This window comes from Protopterus annectens, chromosome 10.part0 (assembly GCF_019279795.1).
Source record: "Protopterus annectens isolate FY-2018-M chromosome 10.part0, PAN1.0, whole genome shotgun sequence".
Classification (NCBI taxonomy): Eukaryota; Metazoa; Chordata; order Ceratodontiformes; family Protopteridae; genus Protopterus; species Protopterus annectens.
Genome location: NC_056744.1, coordinates 86,223,824 through 86,246,633, shown reverse-complemented (window position 1 = coordinate 86,246,633; position 22,810 = coordinate 86,223,824). Strand labels below are relative to the sequence as shown.

Here is a 22,810-nt window from a genome sequence, read left to right as displayed (position 1 = left end):
ACATTCTGCATTAAATGATCATATAACAGATAATTTATTTTAGCTTGAGCTATGTTGATCTCGTTTCTTGAGACAAGTTCGTATTGATCAATGTCCTGTAGCACCGTGTGCAAGGCGGCCTCATAGTCCCAGTTGTACATCAAGACAGCCCCTCCCCCCTTGTCTGGTTTCATGACTTTACATCCCTCCATTTTGAGATTTTTGATTAGAGTCAACTCATCCTCAGTGATATTTTCAGATATTTCACAGTAATCATTCTCCTTAAGTTTCCTAATGTCAGTCTCAACTAGCTCCTCAAAAATTTTGATGGTGGGGTGAACCGGTGGGTTGAAGGTGCTTTTTCTTGTGAGAGTTCTTTCTAGATTTCGTTCATCCTTAAACAGTAAGTTAAAGTTAAGCTGCCTCATAAAAAGTTTTAAATCAATTAAGGTTGTAACCATGGGGGAAGGCCTAAGGGGAACATAATGAAAACCCTTGGAAAGTAAATTAAAAAAATTGTCCGTTATTAATAAATCAGTGTAATTGAAAATGGTAAAATTACCTTTCCTGTGTTCAATTTGTTTCCCTTCAAATAAAGTGGTGCTGTTGTCCTCATCCACTATAGGCCTTAAGATTTCTGACATACGAAAAACAATTACAGCTGGCTTCAACTTTCAAAACCTTGGCAACTTTAACTCGGCTATCTGCAAGGAAATTCCTGCAGGCTTTGGGTTACATGGCCTCCTGCATCCTTCTCGTACAATATGCAAGACTACATATGAGGAAAATACAGTGGTACCTAAAAAGTGTTTGGTCCCAGCATTGCCACAGTTTAGACATACAGATCACCGTCCTGCCTTGTCTTCAAAAGGAATTCTTTTGGTGGTCCAAGGCATGTACTCAAAACAAAGGGGAAGGTCTTCAGTCTGCCTCCAGCCAGTCAGATACTAACCACGGATGCCTCGGATTATGCATGGGGAGCCCATTTGCAGGGCAACTGCCTGCAGGGCCTTTGGACAAAGGATCAGAAGCACCTCAATTTAAAGGAAATGTTAGCCATTCAGAACACTCTATTGGCCTTCAGGAATCTTCTACAACCAGGACAACTACTGATACGGACAGACAACACCACAGTTATGTGGTACATAAACAAGCAAGGGGGATCACATTCCTATCCCCTTTGCAGACTATCCATGAATCTATGGAACACAGCTCTAGCTTACAAACTGGACCTTCAAGCTCAGTTTCTACCAGGGAAGCAAAACATCCTGGCAGACAGTCTGAGAAGGAACCTGTCAGATCCACACGAATGGATGCTAGACACCGAAATATTCAAGATGATTACAGCAGTCTGGGGATGTCCTCACATAGACCTCTTTGCATCCCACCTCAATCATCAACTACAGATTTTTTGCTCAAGGACATTCCACGAACTAGCTTGGAAAGTGGATGCACTATCATTCAGTTGGAGAAACCTCTCGGGGTATGCCTTCCCGCCTCTACCTCTTCTTCCACGGGTGTTATTAAAGATCAAGCAGGACTAGCCCAAGATGATAATTTTACTGGCCCCAAATTGGCCTCGACAGTTTTGGTACCCAACTCTGAAGAACCTTTCTCTGGAGCCCCCTTGGGTTTTACCTCAGACTCCGAACCTTCTGTCCCAACACCAGGGTCAAGTTCTGCACTCCCATGTCAAAACTCTCAGCCTGGCTGCCTGGTTAATCCAGGGTCTATGATTCATTCTCTCCTACCCAAGCAAGTTATGGATGTCATTTTAGAAGCCAGACGTCCTAGCACTAGAAAATCTTATGCAGGAAAATGGAAAAGATTTTGCACCTGGATGCAGGCTCAGGATTCGGATCCTCTTATTCCTAACATTCCTCTGATTTTACTTTATCTTACAGACCTCTTACATAAGGGTCTTTCTTTTTCTTCCATAAAGATATATGCCTCTGCTATTTCTGCTCATTATAATACAGACCCTCCAATCTTTTCCCACCAGCTCATGAGACAGTTTCTCAGAGGAGCTAAGAACTTAAGGCCCCCTAGATCTCCTCCCATTCCTGCTTAGGATCTCAACTATGTTTTGGAAAAACTCACCTTACCTCCTTTTGAGCCTGCTGCCACATCTGACATCAAGTTTTTATCTTGGAAGACAGCCATCCTGTTAGCTCTGACCTCTGCCAGGAGAGTTTCAGAGTTGCAAGCTCTTATGGCTGTGGAACCTTATATTATTTTTCATCAAGACAGGGTGTCTCTAAGGGCTAATCCTACCTTCATGCCTAAGGTGGTTTCCAAAGTGGCTTTAAATCAAACTATTCACTTGCCAACTTTTTTCCCCAGTCCTCAAAATAAGGGGGAAAGGATCTTGCATTCCTTGGATGTACACAGACAACTACGTTTTTACCTGGACAGAACCAAGGACGTCAGGAAATCAGAGCAATTGTTTGTTTCTTATGCTTCAAGTTCCCAAGGTAAAGCTATTTCAAAACAGACCATTTCTAAATGGATTGCTCATGGAATCAGATTTTGTTATTCACACCATGGAAAGCAAATCCCAGGGAGTATAAGTGCTCACTCTACCAGAGCCGCTGCCACTTCAGCTGCCTTCCTCAGGGGAGTTCCTACCAAAGACATTTTGGAAGCTGCAACTTGGAGTTCAGTGCATACTTTTTCTAAGCACTACAATCTACCTCTCTACTCTAAGTCTAGGGCAGGCTATGCTTCTGCAGTCTTGCAGGGCCTTTTAGACACCCCCTCTACTTTATGACCACCTCCCTTTCCTTCTGCTTTGGGATTCAACCCTACAGTCATGACTGCAACAGTGAAACACGATGAACATAGTACAGTTGTGTACACACCATAAATGTAGATGTTCGAGTGTCTTCACTGTTGCAGTCTGGGTTACCCTCCCTCCTGTCCCCTCTTATTTTTTCTTTTGTGTGGTTCCCTTCTTCGCCCTTCTTCTGAGGTGTATTTGCAAAGGGTATGGGATTTTACTCATTTTGGAACACCTGACATCTGGGGCAAGAAAAACTGGAGAACATGGCGTCAGCTGCCAGCTTTGTACTCCTGGCGCTCTGACGTCAGGGAGCATGGCTGAGCAGCCGACGCCGGACCCAGACTTTGGGATTCTGGCCGACCAGGGACTGCCTGCCGGCAGGGGAGAACCCTACAGTCATGACTGCAACAGTGAAAACACTCGAACATCTACATTTATGGTAAGTGTACGCAACTGTACTTTCCAAAGCTTTGCAGCAGATGTATTGATTATTAGCAATCATATATTGTGGTGGTGGTGCTGCGGTAGCATTGTCGCCTAACAGTAAGACGTTATCCTGTTCAATTCTCAGCTAAAGCGTCTTCTATGTGGAGACATGCATGAATGGGCGTACCTTCGTTGAAGGTTGTGCGTCAGAGCTGGCAACTTGGTACGTAAATATCTACTGCCAATCATTAGCGGACCGGAGTTCTGCTGTGACGACCCCTAACCGGGAAAAGCCGAAAGACACAACATATTGTTGTCCGTATGTATTTGGTTAGTAATACAGGATAGAGTATTTAAGAGAAAGATGTGATGCTCAAATGCATATTATCTAGAAATTTCAAAACTGTATACAAAAATATATATGCTAGATGTGTGATTTTATTTTTATTCATTCTATCATTTACTTATTAGTCTGTTAATTTTAGTCATGTGTTCTCTGGACTGTTTTTGCTTCTTTGTTTTTTTTTCACATTAGACATGCCCCTCTAGTTAGCTACCATGTCCCTATTGTACGCGCCCCTCTAGTTAGCTACCATGTCCCTATTGTACCCAAGCAATAAAAGGAACCTGGAACCCACTGATTACACTGTTTGCATTGCCTAACCATGAAGTTATTTTATGGATGGTTTGCAGGCTGACGGTTTTAATAGAACTTCATTGTTAATTAATTGTATTGTTTTTTCAAATGATTGAGTTCTCTTTTTATATTTTTAAAGTGCTTAGATAATTAATCCTAAAATAAAACTGAAGCTGAAAATGGCATTGGTGATGATACACAATGTTTAATTGTTGACACAATATTAGCAGCGCTTGTGCAATAAGAGAATTGCAGACTGAAGGACAGACAGTGTCGACTTGAGAAATAATGTTTATGTGAGCTAGAGTACAATATGTCTACTACAGTATGACTGCAGCATTAGTATGGCTGCTACCCATCTATGTGAAAAAGAGTGTAAAACAGTCATGGCTGTGTCTGGTAACTTCTTTCAGCTGTAAGAGAGAGTAGAAGAAAAACTATATTTTATGTGGCCTTTCCCTAGAGATGTACAAAGGAAAATAAATGGATGCATTACATTATCAAACAGAACAAAAAGGATTGCCATTTACAAACCAGCTCCAAGATATAGAAGCTAAGGTTGTGACTAGGTCCCCAGAAAGCCTTGCTTTGATTAATGGGCCCAAGAGCTGGATAAACCAGCCTAGAAGGGATGGAAGTGGATTACCATTACTGAGTTGCCCATCCCAGCAGTAGGGTGTTGACTGAGTCCCTCTGCAAGAAGTCCACCCAGGAAAAGACTTGAGATTTCCACTTTCATACTACAGGGGTGGGGATGTCAGCCTGTCATGTAATGCATGTGCACAACCTGTGTAGGTTTGTAGAAGTACATACTCGCAAAATGTTTAGTATAGCAGGCATTGCATTGCACTGCTCTTTCCATCCAGTAGGACAGTGCAGGAGTACTCAAGGAAATATCCAAGCCCCTGCTGAATGATGGTCCTGCTTTCTGATTTTCACCTCCCTTTCCTGATGTCCCAGGATGCTAGGGATTGGATGACAACTGGACCAGCAGGAGATGGGGGCTTGATAATGATGATGATTGATGAAGGCCAAACAATTATTTAAATTAAGTAAAAGGATTTCCATTTTCCATATACCCAACACTAGCTAGTTTGTGTACAGTTTTAATGGCTTCCTTTTTCCTCCTAGCATCAAGATAAAATTGAAGTTCTTCAGCCATGTTTATCACAAGCCTCTGCACCGTGACAGTAGCCAGCGGGCCCTCAGTAGGCGATACATGGGGTCTCTCAGGGACAAGGAGAGACTGCTGATGCCACATGAAAAAAGAACACTCACTTTCCAAAAACAAGGTACACAGAAAGGTAAGAAAAAAAGTCTACTGATTTTGGCCTGAACTGTTCTAATGGCACATCACATGGCAGTGTTCTGTCAGATACTTCCTAAAAGGTGCCCATCATAGGCACAGCTTGCCAGTTTATGGATGCTACAATCACCTAAAGCATTTGGTTTAACAAGTCAGGAGAAGAAAGGCACCACTTAACATGCATTTAGGGTGTCTTCACAAGAGTTCTGAAACATTAGTAGCCAGTGCACAGAAAACATTTTTAAAAGTGACTTATAAAAGCTGTAAAATTCAACTCATACTGTTAAAAAAGACATAAATACCTGTGCACATTAAAGCATTATGCCTCCAGCCATTTATATTCACTCAAGTAAAACCCATAATAGTTAAAGCTTTACTGCTGCAGCAGTGGAAGTCTGGTAATTTTCCATCCATGGAACAAGTTTGGGAAACTCCTACACAGTTAATTAATTAAATAATGCCATGCAAACATTGTTTATTTCAACAGCTGGGAAAGCCATGCATGACATAAAATCAGGAATTCTTTGTTCTGCATACTGAATTATTAAGTAATGTGTAGTATGTGTGCATACCTCTCAACTGCCCAGATTTCTGCAGAATGTCCAGTTTTGACTCATATTGACCAAAGTCACTGGTTAATGACAGACATTTGAATTTAACTTATTCTATACACTTTCTAAGTTATTATTATTTTTGGCTTTGTCCAGATTTCTTGCATAGAAAAGTTTAGAGGTATGTATGTATTATATATAAAAATGTGCATGCATGCATATATATATATATATATATATATATATATATATATATATATATATATATATATATTTATTCATACACACACACACACACACACACAGACACACTCACATACATAATTGTGCACTATGTTTTACAAGCATACATACACACACATATACACACACACACACACACAAACACGTGCACATATGTATTTGCTTAAACATAACACACACACACACACACACGTCGCATATGTATTTGCTTAAACTTAAACTGAGTTTTTTCCTAACTGTTAATTGAATGGTTTTCAGGTCTATTGATTAAATGTGTCTGTGTTACTAATACTTCTTTATAGGAAGTGTTTTACTTTGGACAATGACATGATGAAAACTGAAAATGAAACAAAAAAAAGAAAACAAAAACACCTGCTTCTCAAGATGTGAGACTGGATAATACAGTGTCTGCTGTTATTCTGAAAGGCCTTTAAGTAGGTTCATCCAGACAAAAAGCTGGCAATCTAGCTATTATAAAATTTGCAAACCAAATAGCACATAACCCTTGCCACTTCCAGTAGGAATGTGGGATGCTGCTCAGAAATATGTTTAGAAAACAGAGAACGCAAAAATGATGGAAAAATTCTGGCACATTAACAAACAGTGTAAAATGTATAGACTTTAATAAACTGTAGTGCAAATTTCTGCCCCACAAGATCATTTATTTTTGCTTTTCAAAAAAGGAAGATGTAAGATACGTGTCCTCTTTCTTTAAACTACTGGTGCCATTATTGTGTTGGTTAAGTAGTGTGGTTTTCTGTGTACTAGACAGCTTAAAAAAATCACATGATATGAGGATTAAAAAAATTGAGTGAACAAGTAAATCAAGCCTGAAAATGGGGGTATACTTCTAAAACAGGTACATCATGTGCCCAGGTAAATTGGGCCTAAAATAGGAACATTCCTCCAAAACAGGGACAGTTGAGAGGTCTGCACGCAACTAACAGTCATACACCATTTATTTCGTTGTATGTAATGAATGCAGTTTGGTATTTTTCAATTTGGAAAATATGAAAATGTTGATGTGTTATTGTTTTATGCTCATAATACTGTTATGCAAAACTTCAAAAATTTCAAATAAAGAGTTTTGACAAAAAGGTATAAAATATTTCCAGTATTAGATCATGCTCTTAGTCTGCATAAGGGTCTAACAAAAGGGCCATATGTGGTGCTTCAGTGCCCTCTTGTGGCCAGCTGTGACATTACAGCTCATTATATTAATGCGCTGGTTTTCAGAACTGACCTCTGAGCCCTCTGAGAAGATATGCTGACTAGTAGCCAGACATAATCCCCGATGGATCCCACTACTCATAACTTCTTAATCAGCAACATCCATCACTGGACCATGGATCCTAGCTGACTAGTACCCTTGAGTACAAACTTAATGCCTCCCCTCCAATTCTACCTAGCATGTTCCACTTGCTCTGTCCTTGAGTCAAGTAGTTTTTACTTTTTTGTTGTACCAATTTAAGTTTTGTACTTGGATTATCCAGGAATGCCTCACTCTGCATTTGCTTAGCAAGTTTCCAAACAACTTAATTTCCATGTAAGCTGGCTTATCTTTGTTTCTGAAGTTGTTTTATTTATGATTAAATGTTATTGCCTTGGCTCTATTTTACATGTGGAAAGTGCTTTAAGAAAGTAATGTTGAAAACAATAACTTATGTACATCCGTCGGATGGATGAACTTATGTACCTTACTTACAGCTTGACCTTTTCATATTCACCCAATCTCCCCTCATCATGGCACCCCAAAAGATTTAGACTTTAGTAAGTTTAGACTTTGACAGGTGTTCACCCCTTTTTCTTTTTAATTTCTTTGCATTACACCACTGTAAAAACCCACACAATCCACATGAAGAAAAAAAAAATATTTGGGCCATCTTGCCCCCCCAGTACTCGAGGAGATACCTGCACTATTTGAATAAAATAAATCAGGGAACCAAATACATATGTGTAAGATAAAGAATTGGTTGGTAGGAGCCTCTCCAGTTACTCAGTGACTGAGGCCTGCTCTATCTCCTCCCCTGCACATAAAATTCAGACAATTAATATGAAAAAGTTAGCATGAGAAAGGCAAAATCTGTAATCACAACCACACACATTATTACCAGAGGTCTGAATGTTCCCAAGTTTGAGTTTTTGTTCCACAGTTTGAATGACAGTATCCCGCAGCTGAGGAATGAAAGGTTAAGAACTGTTCTATGTGAGGATGACACTGTATTCATGTGAAAACCTCTCTAGGTAGCCATAACTAGCCCAGTCTTAAAACTGCACCATCACTGTCTCAGACCAGAAAGCAGGACTCTAAGCCACGGTGACACGGGCTGGAGAGTGTCTGTTTGTTCACGTCAGCAGATCACACACAACTCGGTAGACTAGAGTATAGCCTCAGAGAAACTATAAGTTTATTCATTCTAGTTTCATATGAAGCTTAGATTATAAGTATGTTAACATTATAAAAAATAGTCATCAACTTAAAATATGGTAACAGATAACTATTGTTTCAGCTTTGAGTCCCACCGAATCCTATGAACGCAGCCTGCCTGGCTACTGTGTCTTGCCTTACCTCTGCTCTCTCCCCTCCTTGATATTTCTTGAAGCTGATGCTAACTCTTCATCTTTCTTTTTCCACAGTAACCCAGTCACTGGGACGCAGCTTTATCAGTCCAGTGTTTCTGCTCAGTCTTTTCACCTGCTCCGTCACTCAGTTGTGGCTACATTTCTACATGGGATCCCTCAACAATACACTTCACTACCTGGCTGCTGGAAAAGAACGGCAAGATGGTAAGGAACAGCAGGTGTCCGTCATGTGAATTCTAGAATGTTTTAATGTGTCTGTCATGTGAATTCTAAAATGTTTTAAAGGGGCATGTATTGAAACCATAAAGTTGTAGCAGTCGGAAAGTCATGTATTCAGCTGGGATATCAAGTTCATATTTAGGATGTAGTATACAGAAGGCACGTGTGTCGGTCATCTCTCCAGTTGTTCTACACTGTTACCAGTAAAAGAAGCTGGCAGAGTAAGTAATTGGTGAAACTCTGTTACATAACCTGTTAAATAAAACCTGTGTCTGAGTAATTTATGTTATAGTAAAGCAGCTATAACAGAATGCTGATACAAAAAGGACCAATGTGTCCATCTTCTTTTAATATTTGTTATACAACTTAGATGGCTCATATGAAGCAGTTTCATGCAGTTTCAAGTTACTCCAACAAATATGCACAAATGCCTGTATAAATTATCTTAACCTCAGGTTAATATTCCTTTACAGTGCAGATAAGCCTTCCAAAGCTAAGAGCTCCAGATTGTTGAATATCTAGGAACCAGTGCCCTAATTTATTTCTAGGTCTGACAGTAGCAAATATAAACAGCACCAAGCAGGAGGCATAAGAACAGAATTTGCTGTTTGGTTTAGCAGTGAGTTACTTCTATAACAGTGAATGCCAACAGTTATTTTTAAAGTATGTGGTACTAACGGGTCTATATTAGAACATCGAAACTTTACAACTTCGAATGTTCTAATATAGACCCCTATTCAGTGAACGCTGACAACATCGAACATGCAGAACAGTGAATTTTTTCCTAGGAAAAAAATTTGCTCTTCCGAAACACATACACACAACACAAGCACACCAAACAAACAGCAATCCACACACATACACCTAAAATCTTACATCTAACCCTACACTAAACTGTACATACACCACTAACTATCCACTTACCTTAACCCAAACCCTAACCCTAAGGTCCGTCACTATCGCACACTCACCTCACCCGTGCCCTAACCATAACTCACCTAACCCGCCCTAACCCTCACGTCCACACAATCGCACACTTACCTGACCTGCGCCCTAACCCTCACGTCCACACAATCACACACTTACCTAAACCTGACCCGTAACTTTCCACCACAGTGCTGAAAATAGCAAAGTGACAGAACTGGACAACCAAATTCTTTCCCTAGGAAAAAATTAGTTTTTCTGCAGCTTCGCTGTTTTCATCATTCGCTGAACAGGGGTCGATATTAGAACATTCGAAGTTGTGAAACTTCAATGTTCTAATATAGACCTGGTACTGGGTCTATATTAGAACACTGAAGTTTCACAACTTCGAATGTTCTGATATCGACCCCTATTCAGCGAACGTTGACAACATCAAACATGCAGAACAGCAAATTTTTTCCTAGGGAAAAAATTTGCTGTTCTGAAACACATACACTCAACACAAGCACACCAAACAAACAGCAATCCAGACACATACAAATAAAATCTTACATCTAACCCTACACTAAACTGTACATACACCACTATCAACTTACCTTAACCCCAACCCTAACCCTAAGGTCCGTCACTATTGCACACTCACCTGCGCCCTAACCCTAACTCACCTAACCCGCCCAAACCCTCACGTCCACACAATCATACACTTACCTGACCCACGCCCTAACCCTAACTCACCTAACTTGCCCTAACCCTCACGTCCACACAATCATACACGTACCTGAACCCGACCCGTAACTTTCCGCCACTGTGCTGAAAATAGTCAAAGTGACAGATCAGGACAACCAAATTCTTTCCCTAGGAAAAAATTCATTTTTCTGCAGCTTCGCTATTTTCAGCGTTCGCTGAATAGGGGTTGATATTAGAACATTCAAAGTTGTGAAACTTCGATGTTCTAATATAGACCCCGGTACTAACATATTCCTCTGATGAAAACTGATTCTTGGATTTTGTACACATATTTCTTTGTTCCTAAAATACTGCTAAAAACAAAAACACAGTCAAATGGTTAAAGATTATTTGTAAATGTTGCTGACTGAGCTGAAAAAAGACAGTGCCATTTTAGAATTAACAGCAAACAGCTAAGAACATAGGAAGTTTGCTCAAAAGTATTTGACGACATTCTGATTTACAGAATAAATGAAATGCTAGTCGTTGAAAACATTCAGGTGATAAAGACAGAAAAAAACAGTTAATGCTTTGGGAGTACAGTGCTTATGCAAATGTAACAGTGCCTATAAATCCTGTTTAAGTATGCAAACTCCATGAAAGTCATAAAGATAAATCATGCGATATCATGTGTAAAGATGTACAAACCATGGAACTGGCAGTCAGAACACAGTTTAGGAAACAAGATAGTTGTATGTTGGGCAGGTGGCAGATGCAACCAGGTAATGCAGTAGGATGAAAAAGAAAACATAAGGTCAGAAGGGCTGTCAAATTCTTTACAGGAATTAAATGGCTCCCATTTCTAATTGGAGACCTGTAACTTCAAGTCCCAGAGTTATGATTACAAAGTGAAACTAAAGGACAACAAAGAATGTCAAAACTTAATGAACTACTTTCCCTCACAACTTATGTATATATATATATATATATATATATATATATATATATATATATATATATATATATATATATATATATTAACTATGAGGCCACTGTTTTGAGAAAGGGGTATACTCTAGAACTGAACAATCTTGGACTTAGTACATTAAATCTCCATTTTTGCATATTCAGCCTTGTTGTTCTGGGTGCCACAGTTATAGGTCTCAGAAACTGACCATTTCACTGTTCTTTCTTTTCTAAATGCTGTCATTTCACAATTTCTGATTTCAGTCAATTGGTCCTGGAGAAACTGAAATAAGAAAACTGTCATTCCTCAACACTTATCACTACCTTTCAAGTAACAGAAGTCATGTGCGTGACAAATAACAGCACTGGTACCAATCCGTTATGAAGCCATACTGATATTAAGGCCAAGGCTGCTGAATGTCAGGCATGAGAACTGGCTTAATTGGCACTGACGGATAAAGCTCTGCCTGTGACCCAGGTAATCTGGGGCAGCAGGGGAATTGGTGAGGGATCATGGAAGATTACTAAGGTAATGTCCCTGTACCTTCTTAAGCTCAACCAATCAGGGGAGGGAGGGATGAGCTGGTGCTAGCTCAATCATCCCGAGAGGGGGGATGATTTCTGCAGCCCTCCAGTGCTAAGAATTGCTGGGTGAAGAAGTGTGCACTGTGCGGTGTATGGAACAGCAATGTGTGTTTGACTCTGTCAAATCTGCATGGTATCCTTCATCATGAGGGTGTATAAGGAACTCCAGGCTCTGACTGTCACTAATGTACAACTTAACCTTGAGGGTAGGGGTTTAGGTCAAAAGAAAATCCCTCTGTGGCTGCCTGCATGATGATCAGCCACTGAGATAAGTTCTTTCCTTGTAAGAGAATTAAATTGTCATGATCAGTGGTGGTTTGGTAGATAGTTGGCAGGCTCAGATAGGCTGGATAAATGTATAAAAAACTATATTAGCAAATGACAGAATCAGACCATAATATCCTGTAACTAGATCCTCGTCTACTGTGGCTACATTATGAGGTCCACAGTCTAGATGTCAGTAATGTAGAAAGAGAAAGTTAGATGTTCTTCGTGTTTCACTGTTGCAGTCATCACCTGTGGGTTATCCTTGCTGTGGTAGCCCTTGGCTGGCTCAAATACTAGAGTCAATGTTTTTTTGCATCAGCTGCCATCGCCTGTAGTATGACGTCAGGTCATCAGTGCTATAAAGCAAGGCGGCCAAAGTCATTACATCAGTCTTTCTTGCCGTGGAGCCCATAGCAGAAGCAGTTTATACAAGTGCCGGTCGGTCGCTACCAGAAGTTGAATTTCAGCTGAAAACGTCTAAAGCTAAGTACCCCGTTGATGATCCTTTTTTCTTGCACTAACTGATGTCCGAAAAAGTTAACAATTGTCTCGCCTGTGGAAAGCAGATCCCACACTGAGACTTCCATTCTTACCGCATCACTTGTTTAGACCCAGACCACAACATCCCCCGTTGCCGGTTCTGTGCCCTCTTTAATGCGAGAACCATTCACCGTAGAGCTCTTTTTGTAGACAGTTATTTTTGTGTTCCACCTTCGCATTCTGATATGGCATCCATCAGTCAACAATCTGTGGACATTCTGAAAAAACATAGAGATAAAGATAGATACAGACTACACAAGGCTAAGCCTTCTGACGATGCTACCGCTATGCAGGTCGTCAGTTCTCCGGAATTCAGTGAGGCACTTTCGCAGCCCTGATGCCCGATTCAGTATCTACGCAGGCCTCTACCAAGACCCTTTCAGAGTCTGGTATGCTGCAGAAATCTTCTTCATCTTCCGAGCCTTTGGCTGTCTCTGCCTCGGTTGGGTCTGGAGCTGGAATGCAGGCACCGGCTTCCGAGGAGGCATTTCGCACTACCGATTCTAGACAAAAAACATCTTCACATCCGACTACCATTTCTCTCAGACTGATGGATTCTCTCAGGCCTAGAAACCAGGCCACTCCTATGAAATCTGCTTCTAGCCACTGTCTTGCTACTGCTCCATCACCCCAAGCACAAATACTTAAAATGGCGTAGGATTTCATCTCCCTTATCAGGGGTAGTCAGGCCACAACTTCTAAAAGGAAAAGGTACCCTTCTCCAGAAATTATGACAGAACAGGATTCTGAGGAATCTGACTATTCAGGTTTTGAAGAGAAACAGCATCCCTTAACAGCTTATGAGGATTCAAATGCAGAGGAATCCATCATTTTTACCACAAATGAGGTAAAAAAAGTATACACCTCTGTAACCTTAGCTATCAGAGCACTCAGTTGTCAGTTCCATATGTTAAAATATCAACAACACACTGAAACAATTAAAACAGAAGACTGCTACCTTTCCTGGCTGTGCCAATTCAAAAAAGTTAGCAGATTTACTGCACTCTGCTTGTCAAGTGGCCAAATACTCGTTACACTGTGGATATGATGCCCTAGAAGCCTCTAGAAGGGCAGCAGTGACAGGCTCTGTTATTAAGAGACATGCATGGCTGAAGGAGCAACCTCTCCCTGATCATGTCAAGTCTAAACTTATTGATGCACCCCTAGATAAGGAGCACTTGTTTGGGGAAAAAGCAGAAGAGGTGCTTAAAAAATGGAAGACAAAGTAAAATCTATGCAAACAGTAAAATATTTCTTTCAAGTTCAACCTGCCAGATTCAGCAGGAACTTTCCCTCTAAGCACTAGGCCTTCCCTGCACCTAGCAGACAGGGCCAGTGTAAGCCCTGCAGGGACAGACCATCCAGGCCCCTATCCCAGGGTCAGCAGAGAAGCAAACAATGGACCACTTCTGTCTCTAAGACAGGGAGTTCTAAGCCACCCTTCTATGGCAAACACTCACAATGACTCCCCTCCCTTCACTCATCAAAAACTAGGAGGAAGGCTTTCCCTCTTCAAAGACAATTTGCTTTCTGTAAATAAGGACCAATGGGTCTTAAAGATCATTTTTTAGACATACAAATTGTCTTTCAGCGAACTCCCAATTCCAAGAGGGTACCCAGACTTACCTCCAATTTAGTGGGCAAAGGCATTGAAACAGGTTCAGACTCTCATATCCCAGAATGCAGTAGAACCTGTCCCATCAGATCAAACAGGCAAAGGCTTTTATTCCAGACTATTCCTTGTTCCCAGAAAAAAGGGCACTTGACACCCCATCCTGGATCTATCCATTCTGAACAGCTCTCTGGTGGTCCCCAGATTCAAAATGCTAACTTTACAGCAGCTGCTGCCTATGCTAGCATAAAATGCCTGGCTAGTGACCCTAGACCTAAAAGATGCCTACCTCCACATCCCCATCAGGGAATCGTGTGGAAAATTTCTGAGCTTCAGAGCAGGCTGACAACACTTTCAGTTCTCTGCGATGCCCTTTGGCTTATCCACTGCTCCCAGAGTATTCACCAAATGCTTAGCCCCGGCCATAGCATTTTGCAGACAGAGAAGTACACAGATTTACCCTTACCTGGATGACTGCCTCATTCAGGCAGAGTGCAAAGAAAGCTGCTGCAGGATCTTCTCTTTGTCAAATCATTCCTAACTTCCCTAGGGTTCACCATCAACAAGAAGAAATCAAAACAAAACCCCACCAGGAAGATCATTTTCTTGGGAGCTGTGCTAGACACAGCATCCCAAAATGGCCTTCCTATCCCCAGAAAAGCAGAGCTTCTTGCCTCTCTACTTTACCCAGCTGGCTTCCAGAAGTCGCCTCACTGTGAGGAAGTTCCTGCGAGCCCTGGGGTACATGGCATATTGCATCCTTCTCTTTCCTCTGGTCAGGGTTCACATGAGAAAACTTCAGTGGTATTTAAAGAACCTTTGGTGCCAGCACTCTCAGTCCCTAGAGACCTCTCTCCCTCTGATCCCATGTATAAGGGATGAGTTTCTCTGGTGGGCAGAGGCCTGTGCCAGGAACAAGGATTTTCCCTTCATCCTCCGCCCTTTCAACCAGACCATCACCACCGACACCTCAGACATTGCTAGGGGCACCCACCTAGCAGGCAGGTGTACCCAAGGTCTTTGAGATGCCCAGCAACTTCACTTGCACATCATTCAGAAAGAGATGATGGCAGTACAAAAGGCTCTGACATATTTCAAACCCCATCTCAGGCCAGGGGATCTTCGTATAAAAACAGACAACACCACAGTAATGTGGTATATCAACAAACAGGGGGGGACCCAGTCTTACCCCCTGTGCAGGTTAGCCATGAGCCTCTGGTTTACAGCCACCTCCATGGGTCTACACCTGATTGCCCAATACCTACCAGGGGTCAACAACACCCTGGCAGACAACCTAAGCAGAAACTTACTGGACCGCCATGAATGGCAGCTCCACAGGGAAATCTTTCTGCAAATCACTCAGGGGTGGGGGACTCCAGAAGTGGATCTCTTTGCCTCACACCTCAACCACCAGCTGAAAATGTTCTGTACCAGGGAGTATCACCTCCTAGCATGGAAGGTGGATGCCTTGACCTTCCCCTGGAACTCCCTCTTTGTGTACACATTCCCTCCTCTGGCCCTTATTCCCAAGGTACTGATCAAAATAAGGGAGGAGAGACCAAAGGCCATCCTCATTTCTCCAGATTGTCCCAGACAGAATTGGTACCCCTTACTGTGCAGCCTGACCTTACAACCCCCCAAACAACTTTCCCTGATCTCAGACCTCTTGATGCAGGTGAGGGGAAGATACTGCACCCAGACTAACAGACTCTCAACCTTTCAGCATGGCTTATACCTTAAAAGCTAACAAGGACACCCTGTTAAGAAAACAGGTCCTAGACATCATCACAGAGGCCAGAAGGCCCAGCACCAGAAAATCATATGCAGGGAAATGGAAAAGACTCTGCTCCTGGAAACAATCCAAAGGGGCCAGTACCTCCCATCCTTCCATCCCTCTTATCTTGGATTACCTAGCCAGGTTGCTCAGTTGTAGCCTCTCTTTCTCCTCTATTAAAATCCATGCCTCAGCCATTTCTGCCCATTATGATTCAGACACATCCCTCTTCTCTCATCCTTTGATTAAGCAATTCCTCAGAGGGTCTTCTAATGTCAGACCTCCCAAAAGGCCCCCATGCCACCCTGGGACCTGAATTATGTTCTAGAAAAACGAACCTTACCTCCTTTCAAACTTGCTGCTTCTACAGAATTGAAATACCTCTCCTGAAAGACTACCTTCCTACTAGCTATCACCTTAGCCAGAAGGGTATCAGAACTTTAGTCTCTCATGGCTGTTGAGCCCTTCATCACTTTCCATGCAGACAGGGTCTCCCTGAGGACTAACCCCTCCTTTATACCCAAGGTGGTATCTGATGTGACCCTCAACCAGGCCACTCACCTACCCACCTTCTTTTCCAACCCTCAAAACAATGGGGAAAGACTTCTACACTTGCTAGACATGCACAGGCAACTCATATACTATCTGGACCATACTAAACCATTCAGAAAAACAGGCCAACTACTTGTCAGCTTTGCCCCTGGGGCAGAGGGGAAGCCCATTTCCAAACAAACCATTTCCAATTGGATATCACACTATATCCATTTCAGCTACAGACTACATGGGAACCGCCCCCAAGTCTATCCGTACCCATTCCACTAGGGCAGCCTCCACTTCCACAGCCTTCCTCAGAGCAGTCCCCACCAGGGTTTTGGAAGCTGCCACCTGGACCTCTGTCCATACCTTTACAAAGCATTACTACCTACCTCTTTATTTCTAAGTCTAGGGCAGGGTTTGCCTCTGCAGTTCTGCAGGGCCTGCTGACCCATGTCTAGGACTCTAACCTATCCTTCCATCCCTCTCCTCAGATTTGGGAATTCTCCCACAGGTGATGACTGCAACAGTGAAACATGAAGAACATAGTGCAGTTGTGTACACTTACCATAAATGTAGATGTTCAAGTGTATTCACTGTTGCAGTCCTGGTTTCCCTCCATCCCCTATATAGCATCTTCCCCTGGGGGACATAAGCTTCCCATGGTGGCTTTTAGCCACCAGGACCACTTTTCCTTATTTCCTTGTGCTTCTAATGGGTTAGGGCAAGAAAAACTGATGTAATGATGTCGGATGCCTTGCTTTATAGTACTTACGACCTGATGTCAGACTACAGGCGACAGCAGCCAACGCAAAAAAATTGACTCTGGTATTCGGGCTGGCTGAGGGCTACCAAAGCAGAGATAATGCACAGGTGATGACTGCAACAGTGAATACACTCAAACATCTACATTTATGGTAAGTATACACAGCTGTACATTCCGATAACAGACATGCTGGACAAAGCAAAGCAAAGTGGGTGTGAAAATCTGCATTTACTGCAAACGCCTTAAAAAGACTGGTTCAACAGCTGTTGGTCAGATGTCAAACCAGTTGGACACCTCAGTTCTAACTGTATGGGGCTGACTGGGGACATTGGGTAGGGCGAAGAGTGACAGAACTAGTGCTCCTTTTGTACAACCACAGTGTCATCTGTATGCTCAACACACCCTCACTTAGAAAACACTCTCTAGGCTGTAAAGAGACAGGAAACATCCAAAGTAAAAAGTAGTAAATTTACAGGAAAGAGCTGGATTCTGTTCCTGGCAAATAAACTGGCCATAGCACAGAAAACAAAAATGCAAAACAAAAGTAAAGTTTTATTTAATGATGCTTGTAATGGTGTCTATATGTATTTTTTTTTAGATCTCTACTTTTCTGTGTTTGGAGCCCTCCAGATGCTAAGCTTACTGAGCACTCCAGTAATGTCCGTCATCCTGGGATCGCATCGACACAAAGTAATCTACCACAACACCGAAGAATCAAGGTAGGCGCGTGTGAAACAAGGGTGCCACAGCACTAGGTAGGCTGCATCCCTCCAGGGTTCCCAGATAAATACTGGGTAAATATTACATTTACACTGCAAATGGTGACAGTGAAGATGGTGATACCACCCATCGAGGTAGGATGCAAACTTCAGCAATAAGCAAAAGGTAAGAAAGAAAGGTCTACAGTGAGGAACTCAACATATTGGCCTGGACAGTGTGTCTCTAAGATCAAGGTATTACAAAATCACTAATGCAAATGTTAAATCATAAACCTTGAAAGTGTCCGTAATACCAATTCACCCAAAGGACTGCAGACCAGGTTGCAGTATTTTTTTTAATTATATTCATTTGTTAACTGGAAAAAACCAGCTCAGCCAATGTGCTTCCCTTCAGGAGTAGCCCTAGAGCTGGATCCAGCAATAGCGACCTAGGCAGTTGCCTAAGGTCCACAGAAGGGGGGGCCCAATGACTGGTGGGCTGCCACAAAACTTAAATTTCTTCTTTAATGATGCACACAGAGTGTGTCCTAAGTAGCATCTGTGCCTGTATCTGTAGCAGAGCACAGGACTTTTAAGAGATGAGCATGAATTGCTTTTAGTATGGAAAATTGCCATTATCATTCTATTCAAACACAGGGTCACTCATGAAACACAGAGGTACTGTGTGTGTGTGAAATGCCCCATTTCGGGCTGGCAGGTTGGTTAACTTATTGAGGCTCAAACCGTGCACCTTGAATACAGGACCCCCAGAGCCTGAATATTCTACACCAACAGCCAAACTGTCATCAGCAAATGCATTTCAAGGACTGTTGAGTTCCAGTGCATTTTTAAAAAAATATAGAGTTTCTGTGCATTTTCAAAGAATGTTGTTTCTGTCATTTTCAAGGACTGTTGAGTTCCTGTGCATTTTCAAGGAATGTTGAGTTTCAAGGGAAGAGAAGTTTACTGTTGCACATTCCAAGTCTGTTTTCAATGGTAACTGTTTTGTTTAGCAAATGGTCATCATCAGTGTTTGTGCTATACATTTTAAAAGTAGTGGTAGTAGCACAGCGGGTAGTATACTTGCCTTTGGTGCAGAAGGTTGTGGGTTCTACTCCCACAATTTGTAGATGGGGTGTTGCTATTTCACTGGCCTCTTTAAGGGGGTGGGGATACTGGCTGCACTCCTCAGTGTGTCCTCTTTCAGATGAGATACCTAGTAACTATGAACTTGTTGCTAGTTTGACAGCCATTCCCTATTGCACTATTACCAGCTTACAAACTTTTTTTTGTAAATGTAACATGGGCAGTTTATTCTTCAAGGACAGCAGGCACTGAATTCGTACATGAAATACTGAAATATAAAATTGTTTGCCAGCAGCAACCTCTTCATTAGTTATAGATCTCTGTAATGTGGAATTACCCACGAGTTGTACCTCTGCAGAGATTGTCTAGATTGGCTGATACTGGTGGATTGTAATGACAGAAAGCTGAGTGGCCTTTTGTGATTGAAATGTTCTGTAATGGGTAATTTTGTCATTACTGGTTCATACAATGTGTTTCATTGGTTACTGGAAAAAATTTCAAACCTGAAAATTTAAAACACTCTAACAAGTGCTGCTGTATTATACAAGGAATATAATTTAATACAATCATGAAAGTGAATCAAAGAACATGTGTGTGTATGCATGGCTTAAAAATGTGTGCAAGGGGCCAATGGTTTGAAAACAACCCAAACGTAAACTTAATCCGTCACTGTCCAGATGCATTTTCTTTGAATGTGAGTTGCAATGCTGTTTCAATGAATGTGAGTTTCAATTGGGTAGTGAAGCTTACTGTTCATGTTAAGTCTGTTTTCATTGTGAGACTGGATTGTTTTGCTTAGCAAATGGCTATCAGTGTTTGTGCTATAAAATTTGAAATAACAGTTTTAAATATCACTAATCATTGTAGAAGTAAAGAAGAAAATAGTCTGCACATGGACAGGTTTGGACAGTGTTTATGGTAACTAATGAGAAATAGCCAGGTAATAGGACACTGGAATGGCTGGAGGTACTGCCAGGGGAGTGGGAAGGGCCCCTCATCCACTACCCTGCCTAGAGCCCCATCTGAGCATGATCCAGCTCTGAGTAACCCAGATGAAGGTCTTGATAAATGATGTGCTTTATGTGAAAGTAGGGTGCACTGGGGACTGATATATCATGGACATGAATCAGGGAAGGTTGGGGGTACACTGGGGACTGATATATCATGGACATGAATTAGGGAAGGTTAGGGTGCACTGGGGACTGATATATCATGGACATGAATCGGGGAAGGTTGGGGGTGCGCTGGGGACTGATATATCACAGACATGAATTGGGGAAGGTTGGTGTGCACTGGAGACTGATATATCATGGACATGAATCAGGGAAGGTTGGGGTGCACTGGGGACTGATATATCACAGACATGAATCAGGAAAGGTTGGGGGTGCACTGGGGACTGATATCTCATGGAGTTGAATCAGGGAAGGTTGGGGGTGCGCTGGGGACTAATATATCACAGACATGAATCAGGGAAGGTTGTGGGTCCACTGGGGACTGATATATCATGAACATGAATCAGGGAAGGTTGGGGGTGCACTGGGGACTAATATATCACAGACATGAATCAGTGAAGGTTGGGGTGCACTGGGGACTGATATATCATGGACATGAATCAGGGAAGGTTGCTCATACTGATAATCTGGAAGAAGACCAAGGCACTTTGAATCAGCCAAATTATTACAGTAAAGAGTCACTGTAGGCTGCAAAGAAATGGGCAGATAAATATGAATGTCCTCAGAGTTCCAGGAAGATGCAAGTACCATACTGTGTCAAATGGATTGTGAAATACTTGCCCCAAAACACTGTATGTGTGGGTGTTTCATTTAAGCTGTGAGAGCACCAACACATGCATTTTAATTTAGGATGGCCATTTGATTTCTCCTCTGTGGCCCCTGCTGGCTGACCAGTTGTAGAAGTGTATGTTTGCTATTGCATGAAAGGGAACCAGAAGTAGTATTTTATTTCCAGCAAGTAGCATAAATCTCTTCTGCCTTAAGCCTTCTGGGTTATGAAGCCTGACAGGGAGCTTGTACTTACTTTATTCATAGTGAGTTATACCACTGGTTAGAAACACAGCAGAAGTTGCTGGGCCCCATTGCCATTAAGCTGTGCGCCCTCCCACACACACACTCTGCACAATTTTATTTATTTTAGGTAGAAGGACTGCTATGGTGGCCATATCTACAGTGGTAAAGAAAGGTAGTCAGCGTCCACCATGCTGCAGACACCAAGAAATAAAATAAAGTCTGTTAATTTACACCACTAGTCTCTAACCTTTTTTATAAGGTCACTTTTAGAGTCTACATCCAACCTAAGATTTCCATATGAAGAATAATTACTAAAAAAACACAAAAAAACAAAGAGGAAATAGACCTTTCTAAAGTGCAGTTGCAGTCTAAAAATTTGACCATGGGTTACAAATTCTGAAGCTGTATTACCCCTCAGTAAGCTACATTTTCTCAAAACTACTGCTCACATCTCTACAATGTACCTGTAGAACAAAATGAGCTAGCTGGTGTTTATTGACTAACAGGCTTTTTAGCCAAAAACCACTAGAAGAGTGCAGACTTCCGTTATGTGGAATGTGAAATGAGCCGGTGTCAGAACTTCTCCCCTCACAGTAAAAAAATACATGAATAACAAATTGCACAATTCTCCCTTTGCACTCAGAAACCTAATAACCACATATTATGATACTAACCCCCATCTAAAACATCTGGAGAATAGGACAATCATACCATTTGCGTTACGTTTACAACAATGTGCCTGAGCTTTAGGACACACACCCTCAGCCAACACTGGCAAACTGTATTTTCTGTTAATTCTGTTTGTAAGGGGGGGATCAGTATGTCCTTTAACCCCCTCTTCTGTAGAGCTAGCTGCAGACTTAGGAAGGTGCAAGCCCTCCTTACATACAAAATTAATGGAAAATAAGTTTGACAATATGAATGCTGTGATGTGTACGACAAACTTAAATTAGGGTGTTTATGGAGGGTATAAATAAAATAACATCCCTTTGTTTGTTTTGCACTTAGTTAAAAATAATTAAATACAGTATATTAATAATTATGTTAAGATGGCTGTGACTAGTTTATTGTAACTACTACATTGTTCTGTAAACTGCTTTAAGTTTTGTCAAGTGGTCCGGCGGACACCTAAATTAGAACTTTTCCATAACAACTTACGTAAAATAGTATTTCTGTAAAATTTTACTCCTGTAAAATAAATTCACTGTCAAGAGACCTGATCATGCAAATCATACTGATGTAAACTGGTCAGGAATGAGGCAAGAAATTTCATGTAGTGATCAATTTGTTTCTGTCATGTGGCTCTTGCAGTCTCTTAGACATAACCTATGGAAATAATAGCCAACAATTTCAGTTTCACTGGTGAAGCAAGTTTTGTTCCAATTAACATGAAACTGCTTATTTAGTGTTCTTTGTTTTAGTACATTTTTTTCTGCAAAAGTTTCACAGGATACTTGGTGGGTGCTTTGTTTGAAGAAAAAAAAATAACAAAGTAGTATTTCTATTTTATGAATTTAGGATTACTTTTTTACTATTTGCATGAATTTTTTATGTATATCTTGTAGTCTATCTGCTCATAAAATGTAGCCATTACCGTTCAAGTATTGTTTATAAGTTGATTCATCTGTTCATTCGTTTA

At 41.5% G+C, this 22,810-nt stretch overlaps 1 protein-coding gene across 1 annotated transcript in view; it reads left to right on the top strand.

The window, feature by feature from the left end:
* Positions 1–22,810, top strand: part of LOC122814099 (large neutral amino acids transporter small subunit 4-like) — a 430,411-nt gene that overhangs the window by 312,126 nt on the left and 95,475 nt on the right. Inside the window, exons 11-13 of the mRNA XM_044086716.1 lie at positions 4,956–5,128; positions 8,562–8,711; positions 17,959–18,079. Of these exons, the coding sequence (XP_043942651.1) occupies positions 4,956–5,128; positions 8,562–8,711; positions 17,959–18,079 (444 nt within the window). The remainder of the gene's footprint in view (positions 1–4,955; positions 5,129–8,561; positions 8,712–17,958; positions 18,080–22,810) is intronic.